This window comes from Vipera ursinii, assembly GCF_947247035.1.
Source record: "Vipera ursinii genome assembly, chromosome: 2".
In the NCBI taxonomy this organism is placed as follows: Eukaryota; Metazoa; Chordata; class Lepidosauria; order Squamata; family Viperidae; genus Vipera; species Vipera ursinii.
In genome coordinates this window covers 196,239,497-196,263,894 of record NC_139513.1, presented here as the reverse complement: position 1 = coordinate 196,263,894, position 24,398 = coordinate 196,239,497, and the positions used below count along the sequence as shown (strand labels likewise).

Sequence of the window (24,398 nt, the reverse complement as noted above, 5' to 3'; positions counted from 1 at the left end):
ACATGACCACAGAGACGTGCTCGGACAAGCGCTGGCTCTTTGGCTTTGAAACGGAGATGAGCACTGGCCCCTAGAGTCGGAAACGACTAGCACGCATGTGCGGGGGAACCTTTACCTTTACCTATAGCATACTGCATTTGAGATAGATAGTTAAGACAGTACATGTGAACCTGAACAACAGAGGAACAAGCATCTATTAGAAATATGCAGATATGAAAATAACTCACTGAAACCCCGTAAACTGCTGTGTATTAAAAGTGTCGTGTCATTTTGAGAACCGATTAGCCATGCCCACCAGATGCATTCCAGTTTTTCTGCTGAACATAAAAAAGTCTCTGGTTAAGTATAGGGAGCTGCAAACGGGATCACAGAGAAGTGGGCAGGTGTCAATTATGCATTTACATATTTCCTGCTCCTTCCTGCTTTACAAATGCTATTGAGTAATAGGTAGATGTGCAGCAGGTTTTGTTGTTTGCTGATTTCTCTTCTGCCATGCTAATTTTTTTAAAAAAAATGGATGGGCTAAATAGACAGAACTCTACCTTCCTATAAAACAGCTACCTTCATTGTAGAAGATTTTGCTGGCTGCCAATTTCTGATAAGACTTAAAGTGCTAAAATCTCCTGCTGGTGCAGCACATTTCTTTATCTCTTTCACTTTTACAGCTTGCATCTGCATGAGTGGAATCTCTAGATTCCCTTTGTTATCACTAATTTGCTTTAATAATGGATTACTGAAAAAGCTCTAGAGTAGAAAGTTCAGTGAGTGACTTTGGGCCATTTCCCCCCTTTCTCAGACCAGCCTACTTCATAAGGTTGTTGTTGTGGAAGGGAAAAAAGTGTCCTATACGTGCCTTAATCTCCAGAATGAAAGGCACAGTATAAATCTAGGAACAGCAAAAAAAAAAAAAAGCTATCAACCACACGTTCAAATGTTGCATGAAACCAAAGCCAGAGTTGCTTCCATAGGAAGATGAGTGGCCTATAAAGTTAATAAATAATAAAACCAAATCAACATCCTGATTTATTCAAGGTGGGAACCCCACTAGCAACATACAAATTCACACTAGCCTGCTATTCATTCATTCAATTTATTTGGCCGCCTACTTGCTATAGGTAGCTAACTAGCAATAAAAACATAGTATAAAAAGTAAAAAAAAAATTCTCCAAAAGGGCACTGTATCTTTCCATGCAGGAGTTCCACGCTGCTGTGGTAGAAGTCCTTGGCACCTGGCATTTCAGGCCGTGCAATTGGTTCAGTGGATAGCGCAGCCTTTGTCTGCACAGAAAATGGAGATAAGACTTCATTGTGAAGAGCACTGGTCACCACAATCTTTTCTATAACTAGCCTGCATTCCCATTTTACAGACTGGAGGTAGATCAATGAGAAGCTGACTGGGCTAAAGCAGTAGTGGAGCTAAAAGTTGACATTTTGGCCATGTGGACTTAAATGCCTTTAAGTAGTGATTTGTCTTTTTAGATTCTCTCTTCATTCCTTTAATTAAGCGATTTGAAGGTCTTGAAAGTCTATTTTCGTACATCTGGCTAAAGAATGTGTACAAATATAATAAAGGTATGCCAGACAGCAGTTCAGTCCTGCAAATCTTATTTCCTAGCAGGTGTCGTTCTCACCTTGCTAATTTCAAGGTGTGCTGATTTCTGTCTGCAAAGCCCAGAAATCAACCACGCAATAGCAGGAAAGAAGCGGAAACGAAGAGGAGGAATTAATGTGAAGGAATAAAGCAGCACCTGTTACTATGATCCTGAAACAGCAAAAGGTTGAACATGAGCAAACATGTTCCAATTCTGGAAAAAATATTATTCTGGACTGAAGACCTGAAAGTGTAGTTTAAGGCAGACGCCTCGTTCGCTAATAAACCGACAACTATACGGAGCAAACATTTTAGTACGTGACTGGGTTTGTGGCATCCACATTCCAGCAGGTTCATCAGCCCCTGGATTAAAAATCTGATCCTGGTTACAGGTGCTCCTCCAACTGCAGGACCGCCCTTCGCGTGCACACAACGACAACCGAAGGCTGGAAAAGATAATCGCGCAAACCAACTTCGCCACCACAGATTGGCCTTCGGGCGGGGAGCATCTCCTCCACGACCCTCCGCCGTGGGAGGCGGTCGGGAGTCCCTGGGGGGCCTCTCACAAGCGCAACCAGACAGCCGCGTCCTCTGGTCGGAGCGTGGAAACTCCTCGCTTTCCAACGGCAAGGAAGCCGACGGCCTGCCAGGAGGAGGAAAGCGCAGCCGCCCTCCTCGCTCTCACCGCGGAGAAGAGGGGCGGGGACATCTCGGCGCGCAGGCCCCTCCCCACCGGTGCGTGCCGAGCGTAGGGCCCAGCTGCCTTCGGCGGGCGAGCGGGCAGGAGCCGAGAACCAGCGCGAGCGGACGCGCTAGGCAGCAGCCGCCACCACCGCGGACGGGGAGTCTTTTTCAGGCGCCGGGTACGGCCGTCCGGGCAGGGGCGCCGGGGAGGAGCCGAAAGGCGTCGGAGGAGGAGCCGCCGCAGCCCCAGCCCTGCGTGCGTCAGGTCCTGCGGGCAACTCGGCAAAGTTCAGGGAAGGCAGGCAAGCGGCGCCTTTGAGGCGAGAGAAGAGGCGAGCCCAGCCCAGCCCGGAGCGAGGTCGGGGGGGGGGGGGGCTTTCTCAGTCCTCGCCGGGAAGGGTGCGAAGGCATCTGCCGGGCAAAAGTTTCTGGCGGGGCCGGGAAACGGAGGGCTGAAGCGAAGAAGCGGCTCCCATGGAGGGACGGGAGCTGCAGGAACAGCCGCCCGAGCCGGAGGGACGCCAAGGCGTGGAGCCGTGAAGCGGGGGCGCCCGGTTCTTCGGTCTCCATGGGCGCGGGCGGCGTGCTTTAGGAGGCAGGGTGCCGTCATGGCCAAATGGCTGAACAAGTACTTTAGCCTGGGCAATAACAAGACCAAGAGCCCTCCGCAACCGCCCCGGCCGGACTATCGGGACAAACGGAACGGCACGGCGGGAGCGGGCGGCGGAGGGCATCACAACCACAACCACCATCATCATCACCACCACCACCACCACACGTCGCCCTGCTTCCCCCGCCACGACACCAGCGACCTGCTTCGCGCCTACCGCGCGCAAAAGGAGCGCGACTTCGAGGACCCTTACAGCGGGCCGGGCTCGTCGCTGCGCAAACTGAGGGCGCTCTGCCGCGCCGAGTATTGCGCGCCGGAGGAGCTGCTGGTGGAGTCGGCCGGTCCCAAGCCCTTCTCGTCCTCGTCCTGCTGCGGCGGCGGCGGCGGAGGAGGCAGCGGCGGGAGCAGCGCCGCCGCCTCCGCCTCCACCCCCTCGACGGCCTCGGCTTCGCCTCAGCTCTTCCGCAGCCAGAGCGAACGCCGGGCTGCCACCCCGCCCGACTCCGCGTCGGTCAAGTACATTTCCCCCAAGCACCGGCTAATCAAAATAGAAAGCGGCGAAGGTGGTAAGGGCGGCAGCGGCGTTCCCGTCACCTGGAGCCCGCCGGGAATTGGCGGAGCCGGACAGAAGAAGCTCAACAAGTGTAGCGAACAAGGAGGGGAAGGCGGCGGCGGCAGCGTCTCTTTAACCAAGAAGGAGAAAGTAAGTGACCACCCCCCCCCTCCTCTACCACCTACTCCCGTGTTTGAAAACGGGGTAAGGGAAGGACAGCCTTTTTTCTGTCTGGTTCTCACGTGCAGGGCGAACTTGCTGATTTTGCCACCTCCGAGGTTCGTTCTCGGAGGCATAAGGGAGGAGGATTTCAGCCCACGCACTGGATGGCGGTGCAATTGTTGATTAATGCTCGGCTGCCTGAACTTTTAATTATATTTGAGAACCCTAGGAAACTTCGTGGTATTTTGCTTACGTTAAGTGGCTGATTCACACTTGCCTGATCTTCGCGTTCAGACTGTCACATCTCTCCGCTGAAGTGTTTATAATGCAGCCTTTTATTTAGTGTCTGGATGAGCGAACTGCTGTTCAGGAGCATTATTCTAAAAGTGCTGTGAAAGTTCTTTCTGTGACATTAAATCTGTTTTACGCTTAGTTGAGAACCCTTCCCCCTCCCCATTAATTTTTTTGGCATATCTATGTGATAGCCAGTTAGTTGTAATGGTTAAGGCATCAGACTGGACTTCGGGAAATCTGAGTTCTAGTCCTGCCTTAAACAGACAGACAGACAGACAGCTGGATTATCTTGGGCCAGTCTCTCACACACGCTCAGCCCCAAGAAGCAGGCAATGGCAAATTACATTTAAAATTCTTGCAAAGAAAACAGCAGGGACTTGTTCAGGCAATCATCAGGAGTCAATAATGACTCAAAAATGAAATATTTGGACTTAAGAATTTAACCTAAACTCTAGAACGGGTCCCCAACCCCCGCTCTGTGGACCAGTACCGGGCTGTGGCATGCCAGCAACTGGTCCACACAAACAAGCCAAGCCCCATCCGTGAGATGCAGGCAGCACACAAAACCACTCACCCTCCGGTCCGCGAAAAAACCTCTCTCCACGGAACTGGTCCCTGGTGCCCAAAAGGTTGGGGACCTCTGCTCTAGAGTATGCATATTTGGTTTGATAGGCAGTAAGCTAGGAAAGACTACCCTAGTGATAAGTTTCAGCACACTGGATGAGAAAGACAGATGGAGAATAGGCTGTGAACTAGTTAGGGCCAGCTATGGCAGAATTGGTAATTGCTTGAATCAACTGTGCCTTTTGTATGCAAAACTGCATGAGGGAGCCAACAACAGTCCCTTTCTTGGTGGAGATGTGGACTCCTGAAAAGTGTTTGTGTGTATGTGTTCATTTGGACTTTGCCCTTATTGTATTCAAGGAGTGGAGGGCATGCTGCTAAGTACGGGCTTATCCCACAGTATTCACATCCCCATTGTTGTATAAGTTATGTCAAGAGACAGTGGCTGGATCAGGAGGTCTTCCTAAGCAAATCTGCTATGCTGGATCTACTTCTGTCTAGAAAAAAATGTGCATGTATGAGTGATCTTTGTCAACTGTGGTTACACGGAGGTTTGTGCTATACTTACAGAGCCTGAATATGAACCTATTTCTTATTGGAGAACCATTGGTTAAATCTAATTTTCTGGCCTCACGTTTTCTCCTTTAATATGCATTATACTGTTGCCTGAACTAATAAATTGTGAGATGTCAATATGGGTCTATTGAAAAAGTCTTCTTTCTCATATGGATGCTCTCTTCATTTGTTCCTCATAGAAGAGAATACTTTCAAGTATTTTTTTCTCTCTTTTTGCTGGGGAAATAACAATGCTTCTAAGAGGCATCTTCTGAGAGGCAGTAGGTGAACTCTTGAACCAAACTTCAGACATTTTAGACATTATAGCTGCTTCTCTTCTTTTGATGGACGCACTCTATCTTGCTGTGCTGTCTTTAGACAAGCCAGTTACAATTGGTTATGCTTGGTTTTAGAACTTTCTATCCGTTCTCATATCCTGTGAAGTGCTGGGACCCTAATTCCCTATCTGAAATATTACAAGTAGGCACCATTCACATTTTTAGGGTTTTCTGGTATATAAGAACAAATTGCTTGGTGACTCAGCTGCTTTATATCTGGCCAGCTGAGTGTCCACATGACTTGTTGCAATTGTGGTAAGAGTACGCAACAGATAGTGGTTGTATTTTCAGATCTCGAAAAGAGAAAAGAAACTTTAATCCCTCAGATAAAGCACTAGGGAAACAGGGCTTGTTTATACTGCAATAACCTGAGTCATATGAGTGCTTGAGTCACTGTGGATGCTATGTAAAGGGGCTTTTTTTAAAGGAGCAAGCGTTCAAACATTTGCAGTCAAACTGCTGTTGCATGGTTTTTAATTTTTTATATAAAATGCTTGTGTCAGCAGTTTTTTTGAAAAGTAAAAATATGTTTTAATCCATTGGATCTTAACTGTAACTTTTATATGTAATATGTTACAATACAATATCCAAAACATTTCAAAATTAGCATATACATACATATATATGTATACATATCCATGAAGCTCCATGTTAGAACAAATATATATATATTTGGAGAAGATCATCTTGCAGATAATCCTGAAATGAAGGCAGATTTCATCACTGCTTGACCAAAATTCAAAGAACAGTTTTAAGCCAAGACCTCTGCATATCCATTCTTTTACAACATTTATTTCTACAAAAAGTCATTCTGCCTTCAGGGGAACACTTTCCACATAGGCCCAAATGGAGAGGCATTGTTGCTGCATGTCTGCTATGGGTTACTGCAGAGTTGCCCTGAGGATTTTGGAAAAGGTTCTTTGACTTGTGCTCTGTTCTTTCCAGCCGCTGGTCAACCTGTTGAGCAAGAGAAGCCCTCTATATTGGGCTCTCTTATGAGTGGCACTGTAACAAGTACAAATGTAATTTTATTTTTAATTTAATTTTAACTTAAGACTACAGAAAATGAGAAGAATTCTTTTCAATTAGTGTTTATTAAAAGTTTTTACATAGCTAAAAGACAAATACAGACGTATATAAAGAAAAGAAAGAAAAAAAAGAGGAAAAATACAGTTAAAGAAAGAGAAGATAGTTAAAGAAGCCACTTGCGGGCCCAATTTGCAAGAGAAAGCTCAGGACCCTATTGGTTGGAAACATGCAGAAGAGGCCATCCTGCCGTGGATAGACAATGGCTAAAATGATGATGATGATGACAAGCTCATTATCCTTGCCCCTGCTTAACATTACAATAATACTTTCAGCTCCTCATTCAGTCTTTTTTCAATTGTCAGATTCAGAAAACATCAACCACCATTTCACATTTTTCCATTTTCAGAAAATTAGAGCAAAATTCCTCACCATTTACCCATGACTCTGTCTGAAAGCCATAACTATGTTACACGTTACGTTAGATGTTCTGGTACAGCTAATGTTTTTAAGGTATTTAGTTTTTATTTACTTGGTAGATTTATCTTCAGCTTTTCTTCCAGTATCTTAAGTGCATAGTACTCCCTTCCCCAATTATTTTGCCCCAAAGCCTAACCTGTAAGGTAATTTGGGCTGGAATACTCCAGAGAGGAAGTAATTCAAGGTCACTCAATGAGCTTTAATGATTGAAGGTGATCCTGAACCTGGATCTCCTAACAACACTTTTAACCTCTACATCCCATTAGCCGTCTTGACAGTCCAGTATCTTAGTGCAGATTGCTCCTTTGCTTTTTTAATCCAACTTCTAAATATAGACGTCATGTGTAAAAATGATCCTCCTCTCCTCTATTTAACGGGGCAAAAAATTGTTTGGATCTGGATGCATGAAATACTTTTGTTGTGGTCTTGCTTGAAATTACATATCTAAATGAATGAGATCAGCAGATTGTATGAGTATCCAAAATAAATAATTGAGCTGAATGAAATATTGCCATAAGTATAACTCTTCCTTCTGTTCCTGCATTGGTATTGTCTTGTTTTGTTTCTTACTAGTCACTCATATGTGACCACTGGGTTTCCAAACAACCCTCTTCTACAGCTGCCTACTGCAAAGGATATATTAGAGCAGATGAACAAGTTGTCTTTTATTTATGCTTATTTTTCTTTTGGGAAACCATTATGAACTAATTCCTGATATGCTTCCATTGAATTCTGTATAGCACCACCTGAAAAAACAGGAGACTGTACCATCAACTTATCAAGACCCCTATTCTTTGTGTGTGTGTGGGGGGAAACTTGTCATATAATCCCAGTGGGGCCTAGTACAAGGGATGATAATTGTGTAAGTCTCTGAATTGTGGTTCTCAAAAGCAATGGAGACAGTTATCTGAGACAGTACTGATATTTCACTTTTGATCAAGACTGGTACATAGACACTCTGAAAGACGATGCGTGTGTTAATCTGTTTTATTTAGAATGAGGTGATGGTCCAAGGTAATTCTGGTTTTGATTTCTCTGGTTTCTAATAAGCAGTTGGAAATTGGTCTCTTCTCAGCCATGTGAGACTTTTTTTAAAGGGATCAATTGGAGTCATTTGGAAGAGGCAGCTGCCATTTTCCATCATGTGTTTTTTTAAGAACAAAGAACATTTAGGCTCTTAGGTTTTTCAGAAAGATTCAGGTAGATGTAAGTGTGTGGACTGTGTACATAGTTCCTTAATTATATCCAGAATATGAGATAAATAAAGTGCAGAGAAACAGATGGTGATAAGACTGATAGAAATACATGGAAATAGGAGAAGGGGGGAAAATTCACAGAGGTAAGACAGAGATCAAAGTTTAAAGGGCTATTAACAGTTGCAACATATTTACACTTCTGAGCTTTTCAGTGCAAAAAGGCAGTATCAGAGCAAGCGAATGCTGGAGGCATAAATAGAAAAAAAAACCTTCTTTGCTCAGAAATACTTTTACATAATTACCAAATGTTGAAATCACTTCTAGGTCTGTAACTTTCGTGTCAAACTTGTACCCTGTAGGGTTTGGAGACCTTGCCTAAGCTGTGAGTTCAATGTTCTTGGCATATTAAGAGGGAAAAAAATAGGTAGAGTGAGAAGCAATTTTCCTTAATAAGAATTGTCAATCGAAAATGGTGATTTTGAACCCTAGAAACACTAGTGTTCTGTAGAAGACTGCTATGACTTATTCAATAAGATATTGTAAAAAAAAAATATTGCAGTACTTACTCCATTGTCTTCAACACTGCTCTTATTTATTTTCATGGAGATTTCCATTGGCCTGTCTCAGATATCTTTTAAATTCCATAGCAGATTACCTAACCATATGTTATCAGGACTGAAGTTTTCAGAAACTCTTCACCCTGCGTTTTTTGTGTTATAAACACTGGAAATGGTAATTAGATGTGGGACTGCTGGCAGAAAAAAGTATTATTTTTTTAGGGGATAGACATATTGATATGTATTTAAATGCACATTCTTTCTTACACTTTCTGACTCCTAAATTGAAAACAGCTTCATATTTTTAAGTACAGGTAGTTCTTGACTTACAACCACAATTGAGTTCAAAATTTCTGTTGCTAAGTGAAACATTTGTTAAGTGCGTTTTGCTCCATTTTATGACCCTTCTTGCTACAGTTCTTAAGTGAATCTCTGAAGTTGTTAAATTAGTTACACGGTTGTTAAGGGAATCTGGCTTCCCCGTTTGCTTGTCCAAAGGTTGCAAAAGGGGATCACATGATCCCAGGACACTGCAACCATCATAAATATGAGTCAGTTGCCAAGCCTCTGAATTTTTATCACGTGCCCATGGGGATGCCGCAAAGATCATAAGCATGGAAAACAGTGGTCACTTTTGTCAGTGCTGTTGTAACTTTGAATAGTCAGTAAATGAACTGTTGTAAGTCAAGGACTACCTGTATTATGATGCCATGCACCATTTATCAGCTTAGTTCTTATTCTACCAAAGCTTCTGAATATGTAGCGTTCACACAGAACACATTGCAGTAGGTTAGTTGTGATATAGCCCAGGTTTGGAAAACTGTTTCCAGATTACATCAGCTCAGTAATGCTGAGTAATTTAGTAATTTAGTGCAGAAGTGTTTGCAGATGGCACAGCTATATTTTCCGCAGAGAATAGAACACAGAGAACACAGTTATGTTTTCTTCCTTAGAACAGCTTAATTCCAATCTGCAAATCTACTGATCAATGACACAAGGTTGAAATAAATGGGGGGGGGGCAGCAGGGATTGAGGTTGTGCTTGCTGGTGTGTGGACATACTGTAGGGAATATATTTTTGTAGGAGCCAGGGGGAAGAGTCAAATGGGGACTTAATCTAGAATCCCTATGTGGGCACAAGGGGGCAAAGCCCAACCCCTCTTCCTTGAATGCTATTGAACATTATCTAGTCTCAGCTCCAAACCATTAGTCTGAGAAGTTCCTGTGTATAGTCTTGAGCAATAAAACAACTAATTGAACTCTTCAAGTGTGGGTCTAGTTGTTTGCACCTGACAATTTTCAGCTTGTTCACCTTTAGCCTGTTCCTTGGCATTTAGTGACATGCAGCAGTAGAGTTAAATGATGACAGCATTTTGATGTACTTCACTGCTAAGTGTCATATAATTTTCAGTGAATTCACATAAATAAGGAAAAAATGCAACAGTCATAAATAGAACTCTAAGATGCATTTGTGCCACTTCAAGTCAACGGTAACCCCTAGCCCCTTGTTGGCGAACCTATGGCATGCCCTCTCTGTGGGCACACGGACAGTCCTAGGCCTTCAGCTGGGTTTTATAAAACCTTTTCGCTTTAGGTCTCTGCCGCCGTGTGCAAAAAAAAAAAGGTTCAACCAATCAATTTCAACTTCTCGCGGGGAAAAAATCTCACAAAGTTGGAATTGATTGATTGAACTTTTTAGTCTCACCCAGTCTGCCGTTACCACTGCAGCCATGCCCACCCAATGGGCCATGCCCACCCAATTGGCCACACCCACCCACTAGGCCATGCCCACCTGGCACCTGACAATACATAAGTGGGTTTTGGGTTGCAGTTTGTGTGTTATATATGTAAACAGTTCAATAATACTTCATCGACAAAAACTAAAGAGCCGTCTGACAGGAAAACACGCGGGAACTTTGACAGCTGTCAAAGTTCCCCGCACAGCGCAGGCGCCACCACTGACAGCTCGCGGCTGTCAAACTCCGGACCATGAGGAAGCCTGAGCTGTCAAAGCGTCCACCGCACAGCGCAGGCGCAACCACTGACAGCTCGCGGCTGTCAAAACACCAACCATGCGGAAGCCGGAGCTGTCAAGAGAAGACGGCGCGGATTGGTCCCTGCTTGACACGGCACCAAAATAAACACCTCTGATTGGTCCTCGCTTCCAGCTGCCGGCTATAAAAGCCGGACAAGTTATTCTATGTTTGCCTTGCTCTTAATAAACCTGTTGTTAACTAGCCTGTCGTCCTGAGTGGTCCTTAGGCTACTTCACTGGCGACGAGGATGGGATCGCTTCGGAGCTGAAGTCACGGCTGAGGAAGAAAGTTCCCGGCAAGAGCTGTCACGGAAGTTTTAACTTCCATCGGAGCAACCCAGGACCGGACGACATGGCAAACTTCGGCTGTGTGAGGGAATTTGACACCCGCCATCCCGAGAGATGGCAATCACACCTTGGCCAGGTCGAGGGATTCCTCCTCGTCAGTAAAATCACTGACGACAGAGCAAAGGCCGCCGCTCTGCTGTACATCAGCGGACCTCCTGTGTACGACGCAGCCGTCGGGTTGTTCAGCCCGGTGCCCATCACAGAAGTCTCCTACGCAGACCTGGTGGACCAGCTGAACAAGTACTACATGCCGGCTCGTTCAGAACTGTACTGGCGGGTGCAATTCGCCCAAAAGAAACAACGGCCGGACGAGCCCGCCAACGAGTTCATCGCCGGGGTCCGACACGCCGCACGGAACTGCTGTTTCCCCGACCTGGAAGACCGCATCAGAGACCAGGTGGTGATCGGTCTGAGGGACGAGAGGCTACAGAAGAAACTAACTTCCAAACCCGACATGAGCCTGGCAGAGCTGACCAGAGAGATCATGGCTTACGAGCACAGCCACAAGAAGAAGCCGGCAAACACGACCCCAGAGAGCCCCGCGACCGTCTATCAAGAAAGCGCAACCTTCAGCGACAGCGGAGAGTCGGTGGATTTCACAGATGGAGAAGCCCTGCAGCGCAGCATGGAGCGCCGGCAACCGAGGAGAGGCGACCCGTCGGACCGCCGTAGCTCCAGGAACCCCCCTCCGCCGCCACCGCGTTACGAGCAACGAGCCGCCTGTGCCAGCTGCGGGGGCAATCATGCCCGAGGAAGCTGCCGCTTTAGAAACGCGAAATGCCACAATTGCGGGAAGACTGGCCACATCAAGCCGGTGTGCCGCAGCAAGGGCCGGGACAACATCAATGATGTGGAGGCAAATTCCCCAGGTAGGCCGGCTGCCCAGGCCAGCAGAGAAAACCCACCAGGGCCCCTGGTAGAGACAATTGACAGGGTAAACAGCATAAGCTCCAAGGTTAAGATCTGGGTCAAAATTCAGGGGGTGCCCTGCCACATGGAAGTGGACTCAGGGTCAGCAGTCTCCTTAATTTCGCTAACAACATACCAGGAGATCTGTCAGCAAGGCCAAGAACAAATTCCCTTGAGACAAACCCAGGTACATCTAGCTGATTTCCAGAAAACCCCCATTCCTCTGGTAGGGAGAGCTAAGGTCGTAGTGCAGTACAAGGGGTTCAAGGGTCCCTTAGAGGTTTTAGTTACGTCGGGGAACCGTACTAACTTGATAGGGCTAAACTGGTTCGGCCCACTAGGTATCGCCTTAACGGGGGTAAATACCATTCAAGCACCCAGCCTGGAAGCCGTTTGCGACAAGTATGCCGACGTCTTCGATGGCACTTTAGGGAAATATACCGGTCCCCCCATTTCCTTGCAGCTAAACCCAGCAATCCAACCAATTAAAATAAGAGCTAGGAGGGTACCCTTTGCCCTTAAAGAAAAAATTGAAAATGAACTAGATCGCCTCATAGGACTTGGGGTGCTTGAGCCATCAGAGGGGGGAACCTGGGAGACCCCTATTGTCACCCCAATCAAACCTAATGGTGAGGTGAGAGTGTGCGCAGACTATAAGGCGACAATCAACCTAGCCCTCAGCCCCCATGCTTACCCGGTGCCAGCGGTAAGGGACGTATTTGCTTCCATCTGCTCTGGCGCCATTTTCGCCAAACTTGATCTCACGCAGGCGTATTTGCAACTGCCTGTCACTGAGGACACCGCGGAAGCTCAGACTATTGTCACCCACCGCGGTGCCTTTAAAGTAAAAAGGCTCCAATTCGGCATATCGGCAGCCCCGGGTATATTCCAGGGTATCATGGAGAAGACCCTGAAGGGAATACCCGGGGTCTGCCCCTATTTCGACGATGTTCTCATCGCCGGGGAAAACGAAGCTAGTCTAGCTGACAGGCTGTCAGCTGTGCTGAGCCGGCTCAGAGAAGCCGGCCTCAAACTTAAGCGGGAAAAGTGCTCTATTGGAGTCACATCTACAGAATTCCTAGGGTACAAAATTGATAGCCAGGGCATTCACCCCACCACTGAAAAACTAAAGGCTATTCAAACCGCACCCAGCCCTAGGAATAAGCAAGAGCTTCAATCCTTTTTAGGACTATTAAACTTTTACCATGCCTTCATCCCCCATAAAGCCACCATTGCGGAACCTCTGCATAGGCTCCTGGACAAGGGCACAGCTTGGTCCTGGACCAAGGAACATGAAAATAGTTTCCGATCGTTAAAAAAGATTATTTGTCACAGCTCAACTATTACCCTTTTCAGGGAAGACACCCCAATATGCATCGCTTGCGATGCCTCTCCCTATGGAATAGGGGCTGTGTTAAGTCACTTATTCAAGGACGGTACACAAAGACCCATAGCATTCTATTCACGCACTCTGACCAAAGCTGAAAGAAACTACGCACAAATAGACAGGGAAGCCCTAGCGATAGTAGCAGGGGTCAAAAAATTTCACGACTACTTGTATGGAAGACCATTTACTATAATTACGGATCACAAACCCCTGTTAGGCATATTCACCTGGAATAAAACTACTCCACAAATTCTGTCTCCGAGAATATTACGATGGTCAACATTCTTAGCAGCCTATTCCTATCAACTAATACATAAGCCAGGTAAAGAATTGGGACACGCTGACTGCCTCAGCAGACTACCCATGCAAAACATAGACTCAGACCCAGCCCCTGCCGGTCAGATTTTAGCAATCTCCCAACTCCCAGAATGCCCCTTGACTGCAAACATTATAGCCAGTAATTCAGCTAAAGATAAAATACTTACCAGAGTCCTCAAATGGGCCACAACAGGGTGGCCAGCTCAAAACCCACAACCCCAATTCCAACCATATTTTAACAGAAAAAATGAGATCTCAACACATAGAGGATGCCTGCTGTGGGGAAATAGGGTCATCATACCAGAGAAAAACATAGACCAAACATTACACATTTTACATGAAGGACACCCAGGCATTGTAAAGATGAAGGCGATGGCTAGAAGTTATGTGTGGTGGCCAGGCATAGATAAACAAATAGAAAAGTATGTGGGTGGGTGTTATACCTGTCAAGCGACCAGGAACGAGCCACCCCATGCGCCAATCCATAAATGGGAAACTACAAGGAACCCTTGGTCACGTATACATATAGATTATGCAGGACCTATCCAGGGCCAAAGTTTCTTAATTGTAGTGGACAGCCATTCTAAATGGCTGGAAGTCACTCCCCTTAGAAAAACAACGTCCGAAGCCACTATTCAAGCCTTACGAAAAATATTCGCTACACACGGCCTTCCAGACACCATAGTTTCAGACAACGGACCTCAATTCACCTCTCGTGAATTTCAGATGTTCGCTATGAAGAATTGTATTAGGCTGGTCACGTCGGCGCCGTTCCACCCATCGTCGAACGGGATGGCTGAGATTATGGTACGGTCCACAAAAGAAGCTTTGAAAAAATTCATTAAAGGGAACTGGCAGAGGCGTCTCAGCCAGTTCCTCTTGGCACAACACACAACTCCTTCCACAACAACGGGCAAATCACCGGCTGAATTAAGATGGGGGAGGCGGCTAATAACAAGACTCGACAGACTGCACCCTGACACATGTCCAGAAGAAAAAGAGCACCCCCACCCCACCCGCACACTCAACCCTGGTCAATTGATATGGGCACGATCATACACAGATAAAAACAAGTGGGTCCAAGGGACAGTAATAAAACAAACGGGGCCCATCTCATACCTTATAGCCACGCAAGCACATGGCAACATACGCCGCCATATTGACCAGCTCAGACCCAGACAACCACCACACAATTCTGAGCAACCAGACAATACCGGGATACAACTCCCACCGGAAATGCTGCCTATCCCAAACCAGGAAGAGGAACAACAAAACGAACAACCAGAACCAGACCAGCCTCCACCCCTTCGCCGCTCAAACAGGAATCGAAGACCACCCACCTACCTAAAAGACTATCAGTGGGCAGGTTCAAACGTCCAAGAAGGAAGGAACGCGCCAGGGGAGGGGTAAGGGGTGTGTTATATATGTAAACAGTTCAATAATACTTCATCGACAAAAACTAAAGAGCCGTCTGACAGGAAAACACGCGGGAACTTTGACAGCTGTCAAAGTTCCCCGCACAGCGCAGGCGCCACCACTGACAGCTCGCGGCTGTCAAACTCCGGACCATGAGGAAGCCTGAGCTGTCAAAGCGTCCACCGCACAGCGCAGGCGCAACCACTGACAGCTCGCGGCTGTCAAAACACCAACCATGCGGAAGCCGGAGCTGTCAAGAGAAGACGGCGCGGATTGGTCCCTGCTTGACACGGCGCCAAAATAAACACCTCTGATTGGTCCTCGCTTCCAGCTGCCGGCTATAAAAGCCGGACAAGTTATTCTATGTTTGCCTTGCTCTTAATAAACCTGTTGTTAACTAGCCTGTCGTCCTGAGTGGTCCTTAGGCTACTTCAGTTTGGACACTCGGTTTATGAATGTGTGCTAAATTTTTCTTACAGCAGCAGTCCCCAACCATTTTGGCACCAGGAACCAGTTTCGTGGAAGATAATTTTTCCATGGATCAGGGAGGAGGTTTTGATTTTGCTCACTCACCCGCCACTCTCCTCCAACTGTATGGCCCAGTTCCTAACAGTCCACGGACTGGTACTGACCGATGGCCCAATGCTTGGAGACCCTCTGCTATAAAGGATTATTTTTATTTCTTCTGAAATACAAATTGGAGAGTCAGATTGAGAGAAAGAAGCTTCTTTAAAACTAGGTCATGAGCCCACGTTCATGTTACACAGTATGCTCATCTAGTAGTGGATTATAATTCACATTGTTCCCACCCAGCATGACCATACTGTAGAACTATAGTCCAAAAATTCAGAGCAGATTCTTTGGGATAAGACTGCTACTATACAACTCCATCTGACACCCATTAAAATGTGTTGGGCTATGATTTTCATCATTCCAAAGCAAATGGAGATCAGTGCAGGAGAGTAAGGATTCTGAAAGAATGAAACAAAATGTACTGGGATCTTTTGTGCAAACCACCCTCCAAGGTCCCCTGTTGAAGATGGTGGGAGTAGTAGGTTGAGAAAAAAACTTCTTTCACAAACTTACCAGCATCGGGCAATGAAGGACAAAGTCTATTGTGTGTAATCTTCCTTTAAATGAATGGGAAGTAAACAAGAACATACTTTAATGCCTTTTATCTCTTCTATCTAATGGAACCTGAGTACAGAAGGAGTGTCCCTGTAGCACACGGAGTAAATTTTGGTATGCAAGGTTATGTAATAGACTTGAATTATAAGATGACGTAGTACTCAGATAGTTCTGAGTTTATTATTTCCTGTCCACATGCAATTTCACCCTGCCACCAAGAAAGAAAATTAAATCAATGTTAAAGTATTTTATTGCTGTCTTAGTCATACACCTTTGAACCACTGGAAACAATTCTTTTTAGGGAAGGGAGTGGTTATGCTGGAAAAATTCATATTGCAGAGAAAAACTGCATAGTTTTTGTTTGTATTTTAAAGTAGAGCACATTCATTATGATGCAGAGCTGTAAAGCATTAATACGGATCATGAATAAAGACAATCTGGGACATTTCAGGATGAGGACCATTGACAGAGTTGCAGCGATGAATCTTCCTATCCTATGAAATTGTCTTTCAACATCTAATTTTTTTTAAAATCAAACATGGGATTGTTACCATATCACTGCCAACGATTAGCCCAAATATAGAAACTTGAAGCATATCACAAACATCACATGATTCTGAACCAACTGTGTTGCACCTGAAGATGAACTAATTACTCTGAGAAAAAGTTATTCTGAGATATTAACATGCAAGCTGGGTAGGGGTGTGAGGTAAGGAGCCAGGAAGCTCTGCCTCTTTATTATTATTAAATGGTTGGGTGCACAGTCAGCCAAATGTTCAGGCAGGATTTGGCATTTTTATCCACCTATCCAGTCCTTCCCAAGAACCTAGGATAGGCAGATGTTGATGTTTGATGGTGTTAAAAGCATGGTTGTAGGATGTAAGCTCCAAGGAAAGCTGACTTTAGCAATTGACTGGTGATGATTTTGTCAATGCCAATGGCATTCAAGCCATTGAAAAAGTGCCTTTTACTATTGTTACTACCTTTGCTTTCATTTGCCACAGTTGTTCTATTTCTGTTTGCAAGTCTTTGTATTTTGTTATCTTCTCCAATTCTTTCTCTTCTAGGTACTGCCATGTCCACTATCCAGACTTTTTTGTCTTTCATATCAACAGTTGTTAAGTCTGGGGTGTTAATGTGGCAGGTGTCTGCCTGTTTGAATTCTAAAGTCCCAGAGCATTTTAGCTTCTTTTATTTTCTATTACTTTCTCTATTTTATGGTCCATCAGTTTTTGCTTACAGGCAAATGATCTTTCTTGCAGATTTTTCAATGGACCATTGCTGTTACTTTCTCACGCTGTTTTTTGTAGTCAGTCTGTGAAATATTCTTGCAGCAGATGATCAGGTAGACTACTGTGTCTTCAGGTTCTTTGCAGAAGCTGTCTGTTACTATCTTCTCAATTTTGGCTTTATGCATTTTCTTATTATTTAAATAAAACAGGGAGGCGCAGGTTGTGTTAAACAAGTTCAAAACGTGCCCCAGCATACTTTTAAGTTAATGTAACTGTTAACATGATGATGCCAATCCGTCTATATGGAAAAGTATTTTCTAGAACAGGGGTGTCAAACTGTCGGCCCGCAGGCGTGACGCGTCATTCGGAAGCCATGCCCATGCCATTGCCGGCAATGGCAAAATAGTCCTGATACGTGACATCGTGAGTTTGACATGTCTGTTCTAGAACATTTAACACTTAGGTTCTGTTAATAAAAATGTTATAGCTAATTTCTACCTTTGTTTTGCTGATAATCCTTTTATAAGCAATTTTGGGTGGCCCTTGAATGATGAACAGTTTTAAATGTATCTGTTATTACTAGCCTGTAAATAAGGTATGTTTTATGTTTTCTGTTTGTTGTTATTAATATCCTTTCCCCATCCTCTTGATTTGGTTGGATAGTTTAGTACTCCTTGCTCAAAGTTTATTGAGTAAATACCTTTTTTTTTCATTTGAATTAGATGCTTTGAAATTTGAATGGCCCAAGGCTAAAATATTTTTATTTTTTAAAACATACTGAAATTGTGATAATCAACTGTGCTAATAAAACAAGCCTTTAACTCAAACATGGAGGATTTTAAAACCATAAATCAGAATTTGCTGCTGACAACCTGTATCTGCAGCGAGAATTCTCTAAACTTTAAAGACATAGAACTAACAATGGAACTTTCCTTACTTTCCTGTTTAGAGAGATATTCCTCCAAACTTTTGTGGGAGTTAACTTCCTGAGTATTAGCATTCACAAAGGAGAACTACAAATTATTCCTGTATTTTTTTCCCTGATTTCCTCACTTAAAGCAAGGAGATCTCTGTGGATTTTCTAGTGTATAGAAGAGGTGGAAAAGTTCTGAGACTTAATACCAATTTGCAGATTATAATAAAATGTTGTAGAAATACTTGACACAAAGGTCAAGTACAAACTTGGTACTTCCTTGGTCACAGTTAAGATCAAATAGTTTACACAATACATTGTAGATAGAATATTTCAGTGTTAATTTGTTCCTAAACCTTAGGCATTACAATACAGTATTGCAATAAATAATAGATCTGTGCAAAGCAACTTAACTTTGACTTGATGAATCTCAGTTTCACCTTAAAGCCGGAGTTTTAAGAGTGTCCAGGAACCAGCAGAACCTTTTCCCAGTTCTTGGATCTTCCAGGATCTAATAGACCAGGCTGGCTCAGAAATTCTTGGAGTTGAAGTCCACGAGTCATAAAAGAGCCAAGATTGCCTACCCCTGCAATAGACCATCATTGTTACTTTGTCATGCTGTTTTTGTAGTCTATGAGATATTCTTGCAGCAGAAAATTAGATGGGCTACTGTGTCTTCAGTTTCTTTGGAGAAGCTGTCTGTTACTATCTTCTCAATTTTGGCTTTACACATTTTTTTATTATTTAAATAAAGCAGGGATTTGCAGGTTGCGTTAAACAAGTTCAAAAAGTGAAACCAGCCAGATTAAGTGTAGTGTAATAATGTGGTCGTTTCACTTTGCCCCTAGAATCAAATAGTGTAATGTTGCTTTGTTCACTTGAGTCTTCGTGGAAGTAAAGCAATCTATTCATATTTTATATGTACTGTATTATTTCTGTAATGCAAATTTGGCTATAATCTACGAGTTCTGTGTTGTAAAAATCATTCATAAATTCCAAATAAATGGCTATAATTTGAGGGTTGTTGTTCCTTCAAGGAATTATACACATTCTATCTTTAGCAATAGTTATGATGGATAAATTTGAATGAGAGTTAATAGTTGACCATAAGGTTGTTCTGTGAGCATCATAGATGCAAGGGCTCAAACCACTTCTTTCCAGTTTTAAATCTGTCACTTTATTCGTCGCCCCGAATTTCCTAAATATCCATTGTATGATCAGATGAGAGTATGTTTTTTTGGAATAGATCTGTAGCCTATGAACTATGTTCCTTTATTTCATACTTTACTGATTTTTGTCTCCTCTATTTGAAAGATAAATCTTTAAAATGCTAAGAATGAAATATGATTCATTTAGGGGTGCATTTAACATGATGTAGCAATGAGAAACTTCATGTTGATTCTTCATTGTCAAGCAAACAGTCTGCTTGACTCTTTATTTTTACGTGATGGCCTTGAATAACCTGTCCTTCTAAACAGCTAAAGAATGCAGACTTGTTGGGTAATGAAGTGGTATTAAAATTACAGATATTAGATGATTAAGTAAGTCAGCTCTGCTGAGTCATCCAAAAGAGACATTCCAAGTGTGCACACTTTCCATGATCCCAATAATGGTCTTTGAACTCTAAATGTAAAGTGTAAATAGAACGGCAATGTCTTTGCTAGTTGTTCTTTTGAATAATGTTAATATGTAAATTCATTACACTAGGCCAGACATGTCAAACACAAGGCCCGGGGGCCGGATCCGGCCCGCGAAGTGGTTTCATGCGGCCCGCGAAACCATCCTGATATCGGTGGGGGTGCCACGACTATTATGCCCCTGTCATGGACCGATCATCACCTCGTGCGGCTAGACTTCCCCTTTGCCACCCCCCGCCGTGGGTGCGCGGTGCCAACCAGATGGTACCGCCCTAGGCGCCTAATGGACCCTGATAGGTTCCAGGCAGCGCTTGGGGACGCACATGCACTCCCTGCTCACAGCTCGGCGGATGCCTTAGTGGAAGCCTGGGAGAAGGCAGCCACGGAGGCTCTGGACCGAGTTGCACCCTTGCGGCCTCTGACCCGGCGCAGATCCCAGCGAGCCCCATGGTTCACCGCGGAGCTCCGGGAAATGAAGCGTCGGAGACGGGGCCTAGAGAGCCGTTGGAGATCCAGTCATTCCGAATCCGACCGATTGCGATTAAGAATCCTCACCAGGTCTTATCTCGCTGCGATAAGGGTGGCAAAATCCAACTACTTTTCCACCCTCATCGCGTCCGCAGATAATCACCCGGCTGCCTTGTTCAGGGTGACTCGCTCCCTACTGAACCAAGAGGTGAGGGAGGAACCCTTGCAGGGTCGAGCCGAGGAATTCAGTCAATATCTGCTGGATAAAATTGCTCGGATCCGAAACGGCCTGGACTCCAACTGGGCTGAGTTGGAAGAACAAGGCATGGACAGTCTTGTCGACGTCATCTGGGAGGAATTTGATCCTGTGACTCCTAAGGAAGTGGACAGGATTATGAGGAGGTTGAGCTCCTCCACATGCTTACTGGACCCGTGCCCTTCCTGGCTGGCATATGCAGCTCGAGAGGGGACACGAGGCTGGTTCCTGGCGGTCATCTCCGCTTCTCTGAGTGAGGGTCACTTCCCCACCGCCTTGAAGGAGGCGGTGGTGAGGCCTCTCCTCAAGAAGCCCACCTTGGACCCATCCTCATTGAATAACTTTCGTCCAGTCTCCAATCTTCGCTTTCTTGCGAAGGTTGTTGAGAGCGTGGTGGCGCACCAACTCCCTCAGATCCTGGATGAAGCGGTTTATCTAGACCCGTACCAATCGGGCTTCAGGCCGGGCTACAGCACGGAGACGGCATTGGTCGCTCTGATAAATGATCTCTGGAGAGCCCGGGACAGGGGCCATTCCTCTGTCCTAGTCTTATTAGACCTCTCGGCGGCTTTCGATACCATCGACCATGGTATCTTGCTGCGACGCCTCAGGGGACTGGGAGTGGGAGGCACGGTTCTGCATTGGTTCTCCTCCTTTCTCCAGGGTCGCTCGCAGTCGGTGTTGGCAGGGGGACAGAGGTCGACCCCGAGGCCTCTCGCTTGCGGAGTCCCTCAGGGGTCGGTCCTCTCGCCTCTCCTGTTCAACATCTACATGAAACCGCTGGGCGAGATCATTCGCAGCTTTAGAGTAGGGTACCATCAGTATGCTGATGACACCCAGCTTTTCATCTCAACTCCAAACAACATCAGTGATGCCCTCGACGTGATGTCTCGCTGCCTGAAAGTGGTCCGGGAATGGATGGGGAGGAACAGGCTTCAACTGAACCCGGACAAGACTGAATGGCTGTACGTACCGGCAAGCCAGGATACTCAGAACATCCCATCCCTTAACATCGGGGACAAGTTACTACCCCCTGTTGATAGGGCCCGCAACCTGGGTGTCCTCCTTGACTCGCAGCTCTCCCTAGAAGATCACATAGGAGCTGTGACCAAGGGGGCCTTCTCCCGGGTTCGACTAGTTCGCCAATTACGGCCTTATCTGGACCTGGATGCCTTACGTACAGTCACCCATGCTCTTGTGACCTCTCGCCTAGACTACTGTAACGCTCTCTACTTGGGGCTGCCCTTGAGATCCACTCGGAAGCTTCAACTGGTGCAAAGTGCAGCGGCACGGACACTCTTGGGAGCCTCCCGATACTCCCATATCACACCTCTCCTCCGTGCACTGCACTGGCTTCCAGTTGCCTTCCGTGTGAAGTTCAAGGTGCTAACAATGACTTACAAAGCCCTACATGGCATGGGTCCGGACTACCTACGGGAGCACCTTCTGCCAATGTCAGCACCCCACCGTCCTGTGCGCTCCCACAGAGAGGGCCTCCTCAGGGTGCCACCGCTCAAGGAATGTCGGCTGGTGGCCCCCAGGGGGAGGGCATTCTCAGTGGGTGCGCCAGCCCTCTGGAACAGCTTACCAACCGAAATCCGGATGGCCCCCGACCTCCGCACCTTCCGGCGCGAATTAAAAACTTATCTGTTCCAGCAGTCCGGCCTGGCCTGATAGCTCTAATCTGGGGTCCCAGTTTGTATTTTACTATTGTTTGTTTTCACTATTGTTCATTCTGTATGCCTACCTTATTCTGTACACCGCCCCGAGTCCCTCGGGAGAAGGGCGGTTTATAAAAACAAACAAATAAATAAATAAATAAATAAATCCTGGAAACAGTGAGGGAACGGCGCCCACTGCCTTGGCCCTGGCCCAGAGACCCTCCTCCTGCCAGAGACCCTCAGATCTGTCCCACTCCTGCCCAGACCCCCATAGGCACCTTTGATGCGAACAATGTAGAGCTGGCCACGCCCACCCAGTAGGCCATACGCACTCTGGCCACGCCCACCCAGTAGGCCATGCCTACCCTGGCCACACCCACCCGGCCCCCTGAGGGAAACCGCAATGCTGATGCGGCCCTCAATGAAATTGAGTTTGACAGCCCTGCACTAGGCTATAATGTGATTAATATAATTGATTTTGTATGATATAAAAACCCAGCCATTGTAGCCTACAGACCATGATTTCTCACTTAATGAGTTGAAAATAGTCGTTGTTTCTTATTTCACAAATTATGGCTAAATCGAAGCTTGGTTTAGTGTAATGTGCAGACTGGTTCTTGTATCTGATTCAGTGCTGCCTTACATAGTGACAACCTATCTTAGAGATCTTCAGAGAGCCTTCAAGTTTGGTTCCCTTTGGGGAATTCATATTTACTTCCTGCAAAGACAAGTTATAGTAAGCTTAAGATTTGTGCATGCATTCTCTCATCCATGTAAAGACAAGGAATTTAAAGCTTATCAACAATGCAGACAAATTGGGATCTTAGCCTCAGTTTTCCTTGTACTGGTAAACTGAAGTTATTCTGAAGTGCAGATCAGAGCTATTAGAATTTTCATCCTTCATAAATACTGTGTATGCAAGCGAGCCGATTTCTGTTTCTTTTCCAACCTTGCCCCATCCAAATGTAATATATGAAATCTTCAGTTACATCCAGTGATGATCATGCTGACCAAAGCTGATGGGAGTTGTACTTTGAAGAGAATCAAATTGTGGAAGGTTATCAGTGCACAATTGGTTTAGTAGCATATACAAAAATAAGAATCCATGACCAGAGAGTATAGAAGCAGAGTAAAATGCATTTAATTTTTAAATATGCATATTGTAATTTGAGTTACCTTAGTTTTTCTCTACCTTAAGCTCCAAAATCTTGATTCAAAAAAATCACCTATTTAAAGGTAATTCTTTGCCTGCTTACTGTGGTAGTGCCATGGGGTGTCAAACTCAATTTCATTGAGGGCCACATCAGCATTGCGGTTGCCCTCAGGGGGCCGGGTGGGTATGGCCAGGGTGGGCGTGGCCTACTGGGTGGGCATGGCTAGAGTGCGTATGGCCTACTGGGTGGGCGTGGCCAGCTCTACATCGTTCGCATCAAGGGTGCCTATGGGGGCCTGATCAGGAGTGGGACAGATCTGAGGGTCTCTGGCAGAAGGAGGGTCTCTGGGCCAGGGCCAAGGCAGTGGGGGCCGTTCCCTCACTGTTTCCAGGATGGCTTCGCGGGCCACATGAAACCACTTTGCGGGCCGCATCCGGCCCCCGGGCCTTGTGTTTGACATGTCTGGGTTAGAGGGATGCTTTTTTACTTGCTAAATAATTCCACTAATATGTGAGCACTTCTTTCAAAATTTGAAAGAAGCTTGTTAAATAACAACTGCTGTTTGAGGGTCTCCACATTTGACTATTATGAACCATTGACTATAGAATCTGTCTAGTCTTCTCCCTGTCTTTAAAGTTTGTGACATGTGCTTATTTTCACTGATCTATTGAGTGACTTCACCCTCTATTGTCAGCAACTGGCATGATTCAGTGCCCCAATCACCAGTCCCCTCTCATGAAAAAATAATAATGTGGGATAGTTGTTGAGCTGGCCTTGAGTAGTTAACAGGGTATTATCTGTAATTTTAAGTGGATATTATCTATATATCATCTATCTAGCTATCTAGCTGTCATCTATCTATCATCCATCTTTCTGTGTGTTTCAGAATAAATCAAGTTTTTTGTCTTAAAGGCTGATATTGCAACT

The 24,398-nt window shown here is 45.4% G+C and overlaps 1 protein-coding gene across 1 annotated transcript in view; it reads left to right on the top strand.

Moving 5' to 3' along the window:
• Window positions 1-1,102: 1,102 nt before the first annotated feature.
• Window positions 1,103-24,398, top strand: part of SHB (SH2 domain containing adaptor protein B) — a 169,498-nt gene continuing 146,202 nt past the window's right edge. The window contains exon 1 of the mRNA XM_083355510.1: window positions 1,103-3,588. Coding sequence (XP_083211636.1) covers window positions 2,884-3,588 — 705 coding nt within the window. The 5' untranslated portion in view covers window positions 1,103-2,883. The remainder of the gene's footprint in view (window positions 3,589-24,398) is intronic.